Source organism: Symphalangus syndactylus, chromosome 5, assembly GCF_028878055.3.
Source record: "Symphalangus syndactylus isolate Jambi chromosome 5, NHGRI_mSymSyn1-v2.1_pri, whole genome shotgun sequence".
Lineage (NCBI taxonomy): Eukaryota > Metazoa > Chordata > Mammalia > Primates > Hylobatidae > Symphalangus > Symphalangus syndactylus.
This window is the reverse complement of record NC_072427.2, coordinates 135,343,370-135,362,490: the sequence shown is the minus strand read 5'-3', so window position 1 is coordinate 135,362,490 and position 19,121 is coordinate 135,343,370. Positions and strand designations below refer to the sequence as shown.

The 19,121-nt window shown below is 35.6% G+C and overlaps 1 protein-coding gene across 1 annotated transcript in view; it reads left to right on the top strand.

Moving 5' to 3' along the window:
* LOC129481899 (solute carrier organic anion transporter family member 1B3) overlaps positions 1-19,121 on the top strand; it is a 96,642-nt gene that overhangs the window by 39,110 nt on the left and 38,411 nt on the right. Inside the window, exons 6-11 of the mRNA XM_063640754.1 lie at positions 1,098-1,219; positions 2,495-2,641; positions 2,839-2,937; positions 14,517-14,759; positions 17,072-17,236; positions 18,678-18,873. Of these exons, the coding sequence (XP_063496824.1) occupies positions 1,098-1,219; positions 2,495-2,641; positions 2,839-2,937; positions 14,517-14,759; positions 17,072-17,236; positions 18,678-18,873 (972 nt within the window). The remainder of the gene's footprint in view (positions 1-1,097; positions 1,220-2,494; positions 2,642-2,838; positions 2,938-14,516; positions 14,760-17,071; positions 17,237-18,677; positions 18,874-19,121) is intronic.

Below are 19,121 nucleotides of genomic sequence, written 5' to 3'. Positions count from 1 at the left end.
TCACCTCCAGGAAAAGCTGATCATTTGTTTTTTTTTTTTTTTTGAGACGGGGTCTCACTAGTCGCCCAGGCTGGAGTGCAGTGGCGCGATCTCGGCTCACTGTAAGCTCCACCTCCCGGGTTCACACCATTTTCTTGCCTCAGCTTCCCGAGTAGCTGGGACTACAGGCGCCCGCCACCATGCCCGGCTAATTTTTTGTATTTTTAGTAGAGACGGGATTTCACCATGTTAGCCAGGATGGTCTCGATCTCCTGACCTCGTGATCTGCCCTCCTCGGCCTCCCAAAGTGTTGGAATTACAGGCGTGAGCCACCGCGCCCAGCCACTGATCATTTCTTTTTTGTGGGTGTGTGGCAACTCAGGACCTTGTATATTAAATTTACTATATCTTTGATCATATACATTTATCTTAGAGAGAGTAAAATTTCCAAAGTACAAACACTGTGTGTTTTATTTCTTAATCTTCCTGTTTTATTTCTTGTTCTTTGAAGTTGAGCAAAATGCCTGGCACACTATATGTTGCCCTTAGAGCTCACAGAGCACTTAATATTTTTGAGCATCAGCATCTGTCCGTATTCCAGCTCCATCTCTGTTGTTCTTATTAAGTTTTTCCTCATAAAGTTGAAATGAATTAGAAATTTGTTTTTATTGAGTTTTGAAAAGTCAAGCACTTTGTGTGTGTATGTGTGTGTGTGTGTGTGTGTGTGTGTGTGTGTGTACATGAAAGAAAATCAGACAGATTGACCATCTTTGACGATAACTCAAAGGGATAAATAGACATAGTTAACAGATAAAAAAACAACAGGCGAAACCAGGATATTTCATATCTTGACCAGATTATAAGCACTCTTAGGATAATAGCAAGGTGATAACTCACTTTGTTCATGGTGTATTGAAGTATCTTTCTTAGTAGACACTCCCATTTCACCCCCTCTCATCACCTGTTCTGAAATACATGCTGGGAAGTTGACAAACAAGATTCTGGTAATTTGGAGAAGACAGTGGTTCAAATAAAGGAGAAAATTTCTCTGTATTTCTAGGAAAACTGAAAATATTCAGTAGATAAGCAAAATGTTCAATCTAATGTTGCTCTTATAGTTACAGGTATTCTAAAGAAACCCATATTAATCCATCAGAAAATTCAACATCAAGTTTATCAACCTGTTTAATTAATCAAACCTTATCATTCAATGGAACATCACCTGAGATAGTAGAAAAAGGTAAGAATTAATGGTGACAGTAAAACAAATTCTAGATTGATAGATTTAATCACATCTATAAAGTTTGTGATATTCTTTAGCAAAATTGATTTAAGAACAAATAGGAAGAACGTTTATCCCTTACATACAGACAAAATCATACTGTTAATATATACAGTCGATTCTTAAACAACACAGGTTTGAACTGCATGTGTTCACTTTATATGCAGCTTTTGTCCAACCAAACAAAAGGAGAAACCCACCACCCATGTGGAGGTCTGACTTCTATAGGCGGTTTCCACAGGGCAAATGAGAGGACTTAAGTCTGCATAAATTTGTATACATATGAGCTGTCCTAGAACAAATCTCCTAGTGTACAAATGGATTATTGTATACCAAGGGCATTTAGAAGTAGATAAGACAAAAGAACAAATTTAGTAGGAAATTTGCAAAGAACATACACATTTAAAATAAAAAGGCAGAAAGTGGTAGAAATATGTGAATAATATAACTTTCTCTTTATAAAGATACAAAATGTTATAGCATTTGAAGAGTTTGTAACTATTTTAACACAATAATATAATTATAATTTTAACTCCAAAATTTAATAAAAATAAATGAAGTGGAGGAAAAAAATGATTTCAAGTTTTCTATATTGCTGGGAGAGTATAAATTTGAAAATCTTTCTGGAGATTAATTTTCAGTATATATTAAAGAACAAAAATATACTTGCCTACTTTCTTGATTAATCTTAAGGAAATCATCAGTAATGTTCATGAGGACATTTGATAATCACAGCCATGACATCCGTGTTTAACAGAATAAAAATAAAAGTATTTTGTAACGACAAAAGAAGAGATTGTTTAACCAAATTAGGAAACTATTATTCAACATACTACTATGCCAGTAATTAAAATTTTAATATAGAAGAACTCTTAACAACATGGGGAAATTGTGACAATATAGTGATAATTGTATATGCACCTTAAAAATAACCTGGATTTTTAAACATGTAATGTACATAATGAATATTATGCATATTTTGTGCACTAAAAATGCAGAAGATCTAGAATAACATTTGCAATGATCTTCTGTGTGTAGTGTAATTATAGAAAATTTTTACTTGTTTTCTTTGTGCCCTTCCTTATTTTCAAACTTTGTAAAGTGAATATGAATCACTTGTAATTAGGAAAGAAACAAACAAAAAATGGAAAAATGAAGGATTTAAAGTAGTTAAATTTCTAATAGGAATGTTAAAATTAATGTTTAAAGTAAAACACTTTCTTGTCTTGATAGATTGTGTAAAGGAATCTGGGTCACACATGTGGATCTATGTCTTCATGGGGAATATGCTTCGTGGTATAGGGGAAACCCCCATAGTACCATTGGGGATTTCATACATTGATGATTTTGCAAAAGAAGGACATTCTTCCTTGTACGTAGGTAACGTACAGAATATATTAAATTTCATGATTACATTCCCTGGATCTACCCTTGAAATAATAATGTCATTAGTTTTTTCTTTTACCTATTAGAAAAATATTTGCAGAAGTGTATTGTGTAATATTACTTTTAAAAACATGTTAAATGAAAACCAAGTATTTGTGACATCTGATTAAATTGTTTTGTAATACTTACAGGTAGTTTGAATGCAATAGGAATGATTGGTCCAGTCATTGGCTTTGCACTGGGATCTCTGTTTGCTAAAATGTACGTGGATATTGGATATGTAGATCTGAGTAAGTACAATCAGAACAAGGTACAATAATAGTGTCTTTTAAGTGCAGGACACCATTCTTCCAAAGAATTAAATTCAGTCTTTCAATAGTTCTTTGTTTACTATTTTTCTTTTTTTTTTTTATTATACTTTAGGTTTTAGGGTACATGTGCACAATGTGCAGGTTTGTTACATATGAATCCATGTGCCATGTTGATTTCCTGCACCCATTAACTCGTCATTTAGCATTAGGATATCTCCTCATGCTGTCCCTCCCCCCTCCCCCCACCTGTTTACTATTTTTCAAGAGTTACAAGTAGGAAATAAATCCATTAATAGTCAGAATAAAAAAGAAATTTAGCTCCTATTTATACTTCGCTTTTACAACTAAGTGTAAAAAGAGATTTTTAACAAATTTATTTTAGATTACTTGATCCAAAATAACCAAACTTGAAATGTCCCTTTCCCCAAACTGACTGGCCAAGTCAAGTAAATGTTATTTTTCAGTTGATGGTGACTTGGATGTTGATGTGTAGAACTCAGATGTTGATGTTTGCTTTGTGAAAGCCTCCTTGTGGCTGCTGCATTGACTTAACGGCGGGGGTTGGTTAAGAGAGGCCACAGTTCACTTTGGTTCTGGTCATTTTTCCTGGTTCTCACTGAGGGCTTGGCCTATGGGAACATTTAATGAGTGCTTATAGAACAAATGAATGAAGGAGAGGATGCATAAATAAAATTTATGACTTTTGTCTTTACTCTCAGAGCATGCTTTATTTCTCCTTTCATAGAAGAATGAGAGTCAATGCTGTAATATCTGCCTCGACTTCAGGCCCTCCTTCCTACAGACAGACCTTCACCATATCCATATTTATCTTTTGTTAACCCATACTTATGAAAAAGTATTTATCTTCAGCTAATATTAGTAGATCCAGCTGGGGTTTAGCTTTCCTCTTTCTTCCTCTCCTCCATCTGCACCCTCTCTTTTCCTCAGCAAACACACTCAAGTCTCTCCCATCTATGTACACGTATACATTTTTATATCCCCAAACAACTTTCCAATTGATTAACTGTTTCTCAATTTATCTTCAAAGCCAAGTACCTAGAAAAACATCATCTAACATAAGTGTCTCACCTTCTCACCTCCCATGTACTTCCATCCACTATAATCTGCTTTACCACTAATAAAACACAATCAACTTCTATGTAATTTACTAATTGTAATGGATATTTTTCTGTAATTTGTTTTAATGGATGGTTCTACTACTTGTTCCATTTTTTTCTTCTTAGATTTTTTTTTAAATAAGTACCTAAAACTCAACCTGTCAAAAGCTGGTCTCATCGTCTGATTTCCAAACCCGCTTTGTTTCCTGTATTCCCTCTCTTGATGAATATCTGTACCTTAATTCAATGACTGACTGAATTACTATGCCCTGTAATCTGACACTTCCCTTTATTTAAAATTGGAAAAACTTTTCTCTCTTTTTTATTTTTATAGTTCTCAAAGTCTCTTTCAACATGTGACTTTTCTCATGTAACCCTTACTTCATCATTTCCATTGGTCTCAAATTCGGTGCTTCTATTAATCATCAAGAGCATGCCTTTATTGTAGCCCTTCTCACAACAATCCGTAAATATTTGCGTACTTACCCACCATCTCTTTGAGAACATGACAGAATTGTGTCTGTGTTAGCATATAATAACTCATCAGGGTTTGTGAATAAACAAATATAATTTTCTGTCTCTTGAGGACTTAAATAGATCACTCCAAAGAGACCAAAGGATTCATTCCAAGATGGAATAGCCATTATTGTAGGCCAACAAACCATAAAGTGTTTTCTATTATAAAACTAAAGCAAGTACCTGATGATATGTTTTATATCTTCCATGTTAGACATGTGGCTTAGTGTAGCTACACATTATGTACACTATTTTTACTCATTTGCTCTACTTTAATCATTGCTTTTAACACTGAGTACAAAATAAGTGTTGAAGGTCTTTAGGATAGTAGTTTTGTAGCCTCTCTACTCAGAAATAAGCACACCATTTTAGAATTCATGGTGATTCAACTTCTACCCCTGACTGTTCAGGCCTTATCACATCTCTTATTCTGTGAGAAGCATGAAGTGAACTTATGATAAAGTATACTTCAGTAAATTTTAATTCCTACAGGAGCCAAAGACATAACATAAATGAGTAAAGAGTATCAAGGGCAGGAAATTAGGGTATGATGGTTAGAACGGGGAGAGTTGTTGCTGGTGCACTACTCTCCCCATATACCCCAAAACTCATGTGCTCCCCAGCTCTGGTCTATACTTTTCATACAGAATTTTGGGACCAGCATTAATAAGGCTTTCTGATTGGTTTTCTGGAGAATCCAGGAACCAAGATTTTAATGTAGAATTTTCCAATTTTTAAGATTGTGTGTGAGCCACAGGAAACACTAGCAGGACATATCTAGCTTGGTTATGACCTTTAGTTCCTATATATAGACCAGTGAAAGAACCAAAAACAGTCATCAAAATTACATTTCTGACAGGTGATAAACACTTAGCATGTATAATGGAGTTACTGATTTAACTAGTCATTTCCTGAAGTCTGCCTGAGTTGTTGATTATGAAACAATATGATCACATAAATCAATTTTAAAACCAGATCAGTCCATACTAGAAAATAATATATTTCTAAGTAGTTTTAAATCAATTCAATATTTTTTCATGTCAATGACTTTTCTTATAGATAAGAGTAATGGCATCAGTTAAGTTTGCTACAAACTTCTATGGTGTGTGTGTTTCTGTGTGTGTACACTTTCTTAATTTTTATTATTTTTATTTTACTGAGATAAGAACAATTAAAATGGATTCTACCTCCCAAAAATACAATTGAACCTTGAACAGCACAGGTTTGAACTGTGCAGGTCCACTTATACATAGTTTTTTTGGTAAATGTATTGGAAACATTTTTTGAGATTTGTGACGACATGAAAAACCTTGCAGATAAACTAGGCAGCTTAGAAATGTAGAAAAAGTTAAGTTAAAATTAGTTATATTGTGAATATATAAAATATATGTAAATATTATTTTATAATTTACTACAATAAAATATGCACAAATCTCTTATTAAAAGTTAAAATTTGTTAAACTTTACACAGAGAAACTCTTATAGACCTTACACGATGCCATTCCCAGTCACAGTATTAAATCATTAAGTGCATAAAATTAACTGTAGTGCCTACTTCACTGCTGTAAAAATTCTGTAACCATCTCCTGTTGCTATTGCAGTAAGCTCAAGTGTTGAGAGCATTTATTTAAAATGCCACGTGTCATTCATCGTCTCCATGTGAGTATTTTTCATCACTCTCCAGTAAGTGATGAATCACAGTAAAAAGTGAACCCTTGTGTTTTCTGTGTATTTTTCATCCTGTTTAGTGCTGTAACATCAACCTTAAGTAACACTGTGTGAGCCACGTGAAGTACCACTAGTGATGCTGGAAGTGCTCCCAGAAGCAAAGAAAAGTCATCACATTATAAGAAAAAGTTGAATTGTTTAATATGTACTGTAGAAGAGCTCTGCAGCTGGCCACTGTTTCAATATAAATGTATGCAGTACAAGGACCATTGTAAAACAAAAACAAAAACCCACACTCACAGAAAAATGGATGAACATGAAGCCTCACTGCAGCTACAACATTGGTCACATAAACCTGTCCTTTTAGTGAAATAGCTTTTTATATCATATTGAAAATTCAACTTTTATGTAGATGCAAGATTGCTGTCAGAAAGGCATACCTGTAGACTCGAAACGTGATTTAAGAAAACATGAAGTCATTACATGACAACTTGAAGCAAAAGGAAAGTGAATGATTTAAAGCTGGAGAACTTCATGCCACTAATGGATAATTTGAAAATTTTCGAAAGAGGTTTGCCTCAAAAAAGTGTCAATATAACAGGAGAAGCAGCTTCTGCCACTTAGGAGATAACAGAAAAGTTCTAAATGGCATAAAGAAAGTCATTGAGGAGAAAGGACATCTACCTGAGCAGGTTTTTAATCAGATGAAAGTGCCCTATTCTGAAAAAAAAAAAATACCACAAAGTACACTTACTAATAAGGAAGATAAGTGAGCACCAGTATTTAAGGCAGGAAGGGATAGGCTAACTCTGATGTTCTGTGCAAATGCAGTGGGGTTTATGATCAGAACTGTTCTTACCTATACAACTGCTAATCCCTAAGCCTTGAAGGGGAAATAATAAAAAACAGTTGTTAGTCTTTTGGTTGTAGGAAAAGAAGGCCCGAACAATAACTTTTTTTCTGAAAAGTTATGACAGTTTCCTTCCATGCTTTGTTCCTGAAGACAGGAAGTACCTTGGCAGGAAGGGTTGACCTTTTAAAGTCCTTTTGATAATCCGCAATGCTCTTGGTCATCCAGAACCTCATGAGTTGAATACTGAAGGTGCTGAAGTGGTCTGCTTTATCCCAAACTCAATGTCTCTAATTCACCCTCTAGATGTGGGGTCCTAAGGACATTTAAGGCTCATTATACATGTTACCCTATAGAAAGGATTGTAAATACTGTGGAAGAGAACCCCAATAGAGAGAACATTATAAAAGTCTGAAAGGATTACACCATTGAAGTTGCCATCATTGTTATGTAAAAAGCCACAAAAGCCATCTAACAGGAAACAAATTTCTACTGGAGAAAACTGTCCAAATGTTGTGCATAGCTTCATGGAAATCATAACCATTCAAGAAAATTATGAAGAGATTGTGGATATGGCCAAAAAAAAAAGGTGTGGAGTGAAGAATTTCAAGACATGAATCTTGGAGACATTCAAGAGGTAACAGGCACATCAGAGGAATCAACAGAAGACAACTTGATGGAGATAAGTGCTTTTGAAACAATGTCAGATGATGAAGACATAGAAGAAGCAGTGACAGAAACAAATTGACATCAGACAGTCTGGCAGAAGCGTTCTGATTATTCAAGACTGTTTTGATGTATTCTACAACATGGAAGCTTCTGTAATGTGGGCACTGAAATGAAAGCAAACAGTGGAAGAAGGATTGGTATCATATAGAAACATTTTTAGAGAAATGATAAAGCAACAGAGTCAAATAGAAATTACGATGTTATTTCTGTAAAGCCACACTGTGTGTACCTGCCTTTCCTGTAGAAATTATGATGTATTTCTGTAAAGCCACACTGTGTGTACCTGCCTTTCCTGTCTTTCTTTTTACTTCCTCCACTGCCTCTGCCTCTACTACCCTAGAGAAAGCAAGAACAATGCCTCCCCTTCCTCCTCCTCCACCTATTCAATGTGAAGAGATGAGGATGAAAAGCTTTATGATGACCCACTTCCACTTAATGAATAGTAAACACATTTCCTTGTGATTTTCTAAATGTCATTTTCTCCTGCTTACTTTATAGAAAGAATACAGTTTATAATACATACAGCATGCAAAATATATATTGACTGTTTGTGCTGTTGGTAAGAATTCTGGCCAACTGTTAGTGCTAAAAAAGCACTTGATAAAATTCAACATCCCTTCATAGTAAAAGCCCTCAAAAATCTGGGGATAGAAGGAACATACCTACCCAAATATATCTACAGATTCAAGTTAAGTTTTGGGGGAACCAAAAGTTATACACAGATTGTCAACTGTGTGGGGGGTCAGCCACCCTAAATCCCATGTTATTCAAAGGTCAACTGTACAATACAGTATTGTTAACTACAGGCACAATGTTGTACAGCAGATCTCTAGAGCTTACTCATCTTGTATAAATGAAACTTTTTGTACCCATTGACTGGGAACTCCCTATTTCTCCTTTCCCACAACCACTGGAAATCACCATTCTACTTTCTGCTTTCATGAGTTTGACTCTTTGGTATGCGTCACATAAATGTAGTCACTCAGTATTTGTTCTTCTGTGACTGGCTTATTTCACTTAGCACAATGTTGGCAAAGTTCATCCATGTTATCACATATTGCAGGATGTCCTTTCTGTTTAAGGGTGAATAGTATTCCATTATATGTGTATATCACATTTTCTTTATTTATTCATCTCTCTGTAGATATTAGGTTGTTTTCACATTTAGACTGTTGTGAAGAGTGCTGCAATGAACATGCAAATGCAAATATCTCTGTGAGATCCTGATTTCGATTATTTTGGATATACACCTAGAAGTGAGATTGCTCCATCATATGGTAGTTCTATATTTAATTTTTTGAGGAAAATTCATACAATTTTTTTATACCGGCTGCACGATTTTGCATTCTACCAACAGTGTATAAGTGTTCAAATATCTCCACATCTATGCCAACACTTTTCTCATTCTTTATTTTTGATAATAGCCATCCTAATGGGTGTATGGTGATATGTAATTATGCTTTTGACTTGCACTATTATGATAATAAGTGATGTTGGATACCTTTTCGTATACCTGTTGTTCATTTCTATATCTTCTTTGGAGAAATTTCTATTCAGATCTTTCACCTATTTTTAAAACAGGCAATTATTTTTTTGCTATGGAGTTGTAGGAATGTTTTGTACATTTTAGAAATTAACACCTTATCACATATATGCTTTATGAATATTTTCTCTTATTCCATATGTTGCCTTTTCAATCTGTTGATTATTTCTTTTGCTGGGCAGAAGCTTTTTAGTTTGACCAGTTCCATTTGTCTAATTTTGCTTTTATTGCCTGTGCTTTTGGTGGTACATCCATGAAATTATTGTCAAGACAAATGTAATGAAATTCTTTAAGTTTTATTCTAAGAATTTTATAGTTTCTAGTTTTAAATTTTAGTCTTCAACATAGTCTGAGTTTATTTTTTCAGTATCTATAAGATAAGGGCATAACATCATTTTCTTGTATGTGAATATCCAGTTTTCTCAACACCATTTATCAGAGAAACAGTTATTTCACTATCGTGGACCCTTGTCAAAGATCAGATGACTGTATACACACAGATTTCTCTGGGCTCTGTATTCCATTCTATTGGTCTATATATCTATCTTTATGCCAGTACTGTAATGTATTAATTACTTTAGCTTTAACATATATTTGTAATCAGGAAGTGTGAGCCATCACCTTTGTTCTTTCTCAAGGTTGCTTTGGCTATTTGAGGTCATTTGTTGGTTTTATATGAATTTGAATCTGTGGATGTATTTGGGTAGGTATGTTCCTTCTATTCCCAGATTTCTGAGGGCCTTTATTATGAAGGGATGTTGAATTTTATCAAGCGCTTTTTTAGCATCAATTGAAATGATCATATGATTTTTACCTTTCATCTGTTTATATAATGTATCAGATTTATTGATTTGCATATGTTGAACTAACCTTGGATCCCAGGATAAATCCCACTTGGTCATGATGAAGGATCATTCTAATATATTGTTGAATTTGGTTTGTCACTATTTTGTTGAGGATATTTGCATCGATATTCATCAGAGAAATTGGCCTGTAGTTTTCTTTTTTTGATGTGTGTTTGTTTGATTTTGGTATCGGGGTAATATTGGCCTCACAGAATGAGTTTGGAAATATTCCCTACTCCTCCATTTTTTGGAATGGTTTGAATAGTATTGGCATTAATTATTTCAATCTCTTTGTTAAATTATCTGATAGTTTCTGAATTCCTTCTCTATGTTATCTCGAATTTCTGTGAGTTTCTTCAGAACAGCTATGTTGAATTCTCTGTTTGAAGATTACATATGTCTGTTTCACCAGGATTGTTCCCTGGTGCCTTATTTAATTTGTTTGGTAAGGTCGTGTTTTCCTGGCTCATCTTAGTACTTATGTTATTCATCAATGTCTGGGCATTGATGACTTAGGTATTTATTGTAGTCTTTGTTGTCTGGGTTTGTTTTTACCCATCCTTCTTTACTAGGCTTTTTAGGTATATGAAGGGACTTTGGCCACAACCTCAATAATACTGTGGTTTTTACAGTCTTAGAGAGGTACTGCCTTGGTGGCCTTGGAAAGTATATGGAAGAATTCTCTGGATTATTAGGCAGAGACTCTTGTTCTTTTCCCCTACTTTGTCCAAAGCAAATGTAGTCCTGCTCTTTCTGTGCTGAGCTACCAGGAACTGGGGGTTCACTGATGCAAGCAAGCATCCCTGTGGCCCCCCCACCACTGAGACTGTCCTGGGTAAGACCTGAAGCCAGCACAGCACTGGGTCTTGCCCAAGGTCTGCTGTAACCACTATCGGAAGCCAGCACAGCACTGGGTCTTGCCCAAGGCCCTCTTTAACTACTGTCGGGCTACCATCTATGTTAACTCAAGCTGAAGGGCTCTACAAGCAGTAGTTGGCCAAGCCAGCCAGGTTTGTGTCCTTCCCTTCAATGCAGTGAGTTCCCCTAGGCCTCAGGCTGGCCTACAGATGCTGTCTGAGAGCCAAGGATTGGAGCAAAAAACCTTAGCAATTTACCTATAATAGATATCCTATTCTACTGTGGCTACACTGGAACCCAAACCACAGCACAAAGTTCTTCTTGCTCTTATCCCCCCTTGCCACAAGCAGAGGAGCTTCTCCCTGTGTCCACCGCCACCACAGGCCCAAGGAAGATTCTGCCAGGCCACCACCCATGTTCAATTAAAGCTCTAGGGCTCTTCAGTCAGTTTATTATGAATGCTGCCAGGTCTCGGAGACTCATCCTTCAGGGCAGTGGGTCTCTTAGTCCAGGACTAGGCTATTGGACAGCATTTCTAGACTTGCCTCTGGCCCAGGGCAGGTCTAGAAATGCTTTCTAAGAGCTTTTGCCCAAGGTCCGCTGTAACCACTATCCCTGGACTCAGGGACCCCAAAAGCCTTCTTGTTGCTCTGTTCTACTGTAGCTGAGCTGGTAGCTAAGGTGCAAGACAAAGTCGCCTTTATTTTTCTACCACTTCTCTTAAACAGAAGGAGTCTTCCACCATAACCACCACAGCTGGGATTGTGCTTGGTCACACCTGAAGTCAGCAAATCTCAGAGCCCAAGGCCCGCAGTGCATTACTTTGGTACCACTGCTGGTTATTTAGGGCCTGAGGGCCCTTTAGTCAACTGATGATAAATGCTGCCAGGAGTGGGTCCTTCCCTTCAAGGCAGTGGATTCCTTTTTGGCCCAGGATGTGCCTAGAAATGTTGTCCATGAGTTAGGGCCTCAAAACTCTGCCTGGTGCCCTATTTTACTGTGGCTGAGCTGGTATTAGAAAAAAATATTTTGCAATATATGCATTAGAAAAAAAGAATCACCTCTCCAACTCTTCATGGACTGGCCTTATTGTAAGAGAAAACCTTCATCTTCTTGGGCCTCTCAAATTTTCATGGTCGTCCAAACTTCTATCTTTGTCTTAGGATCCACCAGGCATCTAGAGTATGCAGGATCTTATCAGCACCTTTACACATTTGAGACAGAAGACAGTCCTTAGTCAACTCTTAGGAAAGTTTGAATATTGGGCATGCTGTCCAACTCTTTCCCTTCCCATGGAGAATTTGGAAGCTGAGATTTCTTACCTCATCACTGCTTAAATCTAGGGGCAGGAGGAACTTGGCAAGTGCCCATGTGCTAGTTTAAATAATCATTTTTGTGTTCTTTGTAGCACCCAGGGGCCAAGTGTATGTCTAACCTAAAGACAAGGAGGACAAAATACCTTTCCTTAATAGAACTCAGAAAAGATGAAATGTTATATATGTGATCCAAATCTTTGCTTCTCCATGGAGGAGCTAAGAGCTGGGATGTTGTTTTTGTTTTTGTTTGTTTTTGCCTGCTCACTCTGCACTAACCTAGGGGGCAGGATCTGTGATAAATGTCCACATACTGGCTCATCTTTATTCTCGGTAGTTCCCAGGTGTCTGGCATATGCTGGGTCCTGTCAGTACTTCGAGACAGATGAGATAGAAGCCAATCCATTGGGTAGCACTTGGAAAGGTTGAAATGTTGAGTGTGCAGTCCAACCCTTTCTCTCCCCAAGGATGAGCTGGGACCATTTTTTAAAATTTTATTTTACTTTAAGTTCCAGGATACATGTGCAGAATGTACAGGTTTGTTACATAGGTAAATATGTGCAATGGTGGTTTGCTGCACTTATCAACCCATCACCTAGGTATTAAGCCCCACATGCATTAGCTATTTGTCCTGATGTTCTCCCTCCTTCTGCCCCCATGACAGGCCCCAGTGTGTGTAGTTTCCCTCTTTGTGTTTATGTCTTCTCAGTGTTCAGCTCCTACTTATAAGTGAGAACATGCAATGTTTGATTTTCTGTTCCTGTGTTAGTTTGCTGAGGATAATGGCTTTCAGCTTCATACATGTCCCTGCAAAGGACATTATCTCCTTCCTTTTTATGGCTGCATAGTATTCCATGTGTATATGTACCACATTTTCTTTATACAGTCTATCATTGATGGGTATTTGGGTTGGTTCCATGATTTTGCTATTGTGAATAATGCTGCAATAAACATACATGTGTATGTATCTTTATAATAGAATGATTTATATTCCTTTGGGTATATACCCAGTAAAGGGGTTGCTGGATCAAATGGCATTTCTGGTTCTAGATCCTTGAGGAATTGCCACATGTTTTTTGTTTTTTTCTTTTTCTCTCACATTCACTCTGTGTTAAGCCAGAGGGAAGAGCTGTGTCAAGTGTTCACATGCCAGTTTAAACTGCTAGTTTTTCCCAGTTGTGTGGTATAATACTGAGGAGGAGAATGGCAAGAGGATGTCTCCAATTATCTTACTGGTTTTTGTGTATCTGGTTTTGTACTTTCCTGATGTATAGCAGTCTCTCAGTTAGTTTCTGTATTTCTCACAAATGAAATTGATCTGAATATTACTGTTGAATCAGTATGCTCATGGAGAAAAAGGTATCTAGTGCTTCCTATTCTGGTATCTTGCTGATATCTCATGGATGCATTCCTATTACTTAAACTGTATATTTTCTACCTACTAAAATAACTCATTTACCCTTGAGATATAGCATTTACACATTACTCTTATACATACTTTAAGGGAAATATAGTTGAAATAAAATGGTTAAATGATTTCTAACATTTAGAGTCCAATATTTCTGGGTTACTCTTAAACTCAGATTTTCATTTTGCATAGTTTTTCATCCTCTGTGCTGTCTGGATAATTGCAAATGCAGGTTCTGGGTAGTTAGGGTGGTGTGGATGGAAGCTCCTTTATTGTCTCTAAGTATTTTTTGCCAGCTGCTTAAATTTTATTACTGATGCTTTCTTGACCTCATCAGATGATTCCAACATTTTCAGACAACAGTGAGGATTCATATTTCTTCCATGAATAGTTATTAAATGGTCTCAGGAGTTAAATGTCCAATGATGGCAGCTGTCCAGTCACGAAATCTGAAAAGCCACCAAGTGCACACAAGATCAGGCAATGTGAACAGGGTCATGACTGATTCCTGGACAATAGCAATTGCAAGATGTCATCAACCTAGTTTCAGAGATAAGAAAATATGAAAAGAAGAAAATAGTGTTTTAGAATTGAAAGTAAACATTTGGTTTACTTTCTTCATCTGTGGAGGACTGCAATCATTATCATTATTTCCCAGAACCTGCTGTATTTCAGAACGATTTTTGACTGGTTTCTTCTGTTTCTCCTAGGCACTATCAGAATAACTCCTAAAGACTCTCGTTGGGTTGGAGCTTGGTGGCTTGGTTTCCTTGTGTCTGGACTATTTTCCATTATTTCTTCCATACCATTTTTTTTCTTGCCCCAAAATCCAAATAAACCACAAAAAGAAAGAAAAATTTCACTATCTTTGCATGTGCTGAAAACAAATGATGATAGAAATCAAACAGCTAATTTGACCAACCAAGGAAAAAATGTTACAAAAAATGTGACTGGTAAGTATTTAACATTCATTGTCAACTTGGAATTGTTAATCTCAATGAAACGGAAAAGTGAGTAAAAAAAAAAAATAAAGCATACTCAAATCATCTAGAGTTAGCTTTCTTCTCTGCTAAATTTAGCTGAATTATTTTTTCTAAAACGCCTATGAAAATTAACAAATATGTCTTGAGTACATAAAAAGGGGAAGAGGATTAGGTTTCTGCTCTTTAGAAGAGAAAAACCAATCGAAGGCTACAAACATCTGCTGCTTATAAGCCGGAGAGTACATATTCATTTTAATATAGTATAAACTGTGAGGGTTTAAAGGATTATAATATTTCATTCATTTATTTATTTAACAAATGATACCAGCCATCATACTATTCTCTGGTAATAGAACATTGCCTTTATTTTTTGAGAACCTAGTGGATGATATTAAGAAGTATATAGATCACTGTAATAAAGTATCTTAAGTACTATGATAGGTTATATTTAACTATTCTCAGGTGTAGAGATGAAATAAGGAGAAGGAAGTCAGGAGAAGAGTCGGTCTAGGTAATTAGAGTAAGATTATTTTTCTTGGTAATTAAAATTATATCTTATTAAATTTATATATATGAATTAAAATGTTATATACATATATAATCTTACCTAAGTGTTCAAAAATGAAGTGAAAACAACATCAGTAATTAAGATATTTGGAGTCAATAATGTGAATTAGAATTCTTTACCACTTGATAGTGGTGCCTCTTTCGAATATAAGCCATATGGGCTAATGGAGAAGCATGAGAAGCAGTAATCAAGAGAATGATCTGGCAGCCGTCAGAGCAAGATATATCAAATGGTAAGGTATTGACAGCAGTTTTCAGATTAGGGAGAAATGGTGAAGTAGTAAAACCTGAAGCAGTGCAACCAACACCTAAACCCTTGGCACTTTTTAAAGTTTTCATTGAAGTAAACTTATAAACTTTCCAAAGTAACGCATGTTCTTTCTCTCATCAGTTCTTTCACGTACCTTTTTTTTTTGTTGTTGTTGTTGTTATTTTCTCCTCTCCACCACACTAACCCAAGAGCAATGGGATGGATGCTGGAGCCTTGTGTATTCACTCATGAGAGTAGATTGCTTAATTTCAGCTGTGTTGGTAGCTTGAAATTGTCCATGGTAGGAGAATTTACCATCATGTATTACCATGGAAATTGAAAAATATCACAAATCGGGTTTGTTTCCCAATGAATCTGTTGTTAAACGTTTACCAGCACATCATTGATAAGTTTTTGTTGTTTAACATGCATACTAAAAATAGCGTTTCAAGGATTTTTATTTTGTCTATGCTATGTTTCTACTTTAATCAAATCCATAACAATTGATGAATTTTATTATTTTTATTTTTTTATTTTTTTTTGAGACAGAGTCTCTCGCTCTGTCACCTAGGCTGGAGTGCAGTGGCGCGATCTCGGCTCACTGCAATCTCCGCCTCCCAGGTTCAAGCAATTCTCCTGCCTCAGCCTCCTGAGTAGCTGGGACTACAGGCACACGCCGCCATGCCCAGCTAATTTTTTGTATTTTAGTAGAGACGGGGTTTCACCGTGTTGGCCAGGCTGCTCTGGAACTCCTGAGCTGAGACAATCCACCTGCCTCGGCCTCCCAAAGTGCTGGGATTACAGGCGTGAGCCACCATGCCCGGCCAATTAATGGATTTTCTAAACCTATAAGGACCAGGGTTGACTGTGACCCAAAAAGAATAAAGAAGATAATAAGGTGCAAAAAAGGGGGCAACTGTGAACATTTTCTATATTATGAACTGTTTTTTTGTTTTAAGGGTAGTGACATGAATAGTAAAGCGAATTTTAATTAGGTGCCCATTAGGAATGGTTAAAATACTAACTACCTATAGTCAGAAAAAAAATTAGATTTATTCTATATATTCTTGAGTGGAACTAAGACTAGTTGATTAGAAAGCAAAGAAAATACCAGTTCATTACAAAGACAACACATAAACAATGAGAACTGTTCAAAAGTTGAGCAAATTGCTCTCAAGTAGCGTAATGTCACTTGAATTGTTTATTGGTCCATTTTTTTAATGGATCAACATTATAGTGAGTTATGATTGTATAGATGTTCAGTTTAGATGACATCTGAGTTCCTATTTACCTCAAAAATTTAACAGTTTGGTTAATTCACGTTCCATTTATTTTGAGCAAAGGTCACGACTCTTAGAAAGCCTCACAAATCATTTGTAACTTTAAGTCTTATGTAACTTATATTTACAAAATTTAGACATTAATATCTATTTTATTATTGAAATATGTTTTTATAATTCTATAGGTTTTTTCCAGTCTTTGAAAAGCATCCTTACCAATCCTCTGTATGTTATATTTCTGCTTTTGACATTGTTACAAGTAAGCAGCTTTATTGGTTCTTTTACTTACCTCTTTAAATATATGGAGCAACAGTATGGTCAGTCTGCATCTCAGGCTAACTTTTTGTTGGGTAAGATATTTTTTACCTGTTTGCTTGATAAATGAAACACTATTGAGTACTTGTGTTCCAAGTCACATTTTATTATGAAGGTGATTTTATATTTTAGTAAATGTAATCTTATTATGTCTCAAATTTCTCTATCTTGTGATATCATCGTTGTTCTGCATTTGAAGTTGCATCTCATGTTAGGTGAATTTAATTCTATAGGTGAAATTCTAAAGAAAAAAATTGCTTGTGAATAAAAGATTTAGACGTGGTATCTGCATAATTGGATCTTATAATATAGTACTGAGATCCTGCGACAAACCCAACCATTATAATCCTATAATTCATGGACTGAAATAAGCCCTCAGCTACTTACAAAAGACATAATATTAATGTTTTCAGAAGGAGAATCAATTTAAATACATTACAAAATATGCATGATTCAAAACAAATATTTTAGAGAGGTTTATTTTGCTACAATCCCTATTTTCAAAGTCATATTGAGACCTTCTCATTAAGGAAAGGTTATCTTATATCCCTTTTCCCACAACTCCAGTATTGTAGAAACCTTGTAGAAATTTGATAAGTATTTGATGAGTTAAACAATGTATCAAATGGTATGTATCTAGGTCATATGTACATAGGAAAGTAATAATTAGAAAATGAATGTACTGAAGCATTGGAACAGGCTTCTGGATGATCTCCCTGTTGAACTGACAGATTTAAACTTAAAAGATTCAGTTTTGACTCCCAATAACCTGGCTTGAATTTTTTGTTAGAGGAATCTTCACCTTTAATAACACAGGACTGTGAAATGGAAAAAATGTAACAGAGATCAGTCATTTTTAATCCTGTATGTAGACATTTTTATCATATCACGGTATATATGTCTTTTATGAATAATAAAGAGATATTAGTTCAAGAATTTAATTCTAAAGCCTTGGGCAAAATTGGAGTGAGTTATTGAGGATTGAAACTCTGTTTTGAGAGATGTAAAGGAGTTTTTAGATGGTAGGATAGAAATCTCAGAGGAAGAAAGATTTTGTTTGTTGTTGTTGATTGCCAGAAAAAAAGAAAGCTCCTCATAGAAATAACCTTTTTAGACACATAAATATTCTTAGCCACTGCCTTTCGCTTGTGAGGAAGCCAAGCCCTCATAATTGGCCAAAATAAATTATTTTTGTCTCTCATGTGGGTATACTTGTCCCTTACCTCCACCCTAGTGTGCCACCCTTCTCTCTCTCTTTTTTTTTTTTAAGATGGAGTCTCGCTCTGTTGCCCAGGCTGGAGTGCAGTGGCGCGATCTCGGCTCACTGCAAGCTCCGCCTCCCAGGTTCACCACCCTTCTCTTAAAGAAATAAGAATGGGTGAATTTGGTTGATATACACTGTGTTTTGTATATAAAGACATATCAGAAAAACCATATTCATATAATTATAGCTTTTTTCTCTTCTTTTATTTCCAGGAACCATAACCATTCCTATGATTGCAACTGGAATGCTTTTAGGAGGATATATCATTAAAAAATTCAAATTGCCTTTAGTTGGAATTGCCAAATTTTCATTTCTTACTTCGATAATATCCTTCTTGTTTCAACTTCTATATTTCCCTCTAATCTGTGAAAGCAAATCAGTTGCCGGCCTAACCTTGACCTATGATGGGTTTGTATATATTGCTATATAAATTGGGTAACATGTTAACCATCGAATTAAAAGATTATGTGCAAGTAAAATAAGGTAGAAAACAATTGTAATTAAACTTTATTTTAATTGAGAGAAATTTCAATTTTCAAATTATTAAAATGTCAATTTCCTAAGACAATAAAAATTTATTTTATTCCTTCCTTAAGGAAAAGCAACATAGGTTGAAATAATAATACCTATAATTTCTGGGTAATTAAAATGAGTGG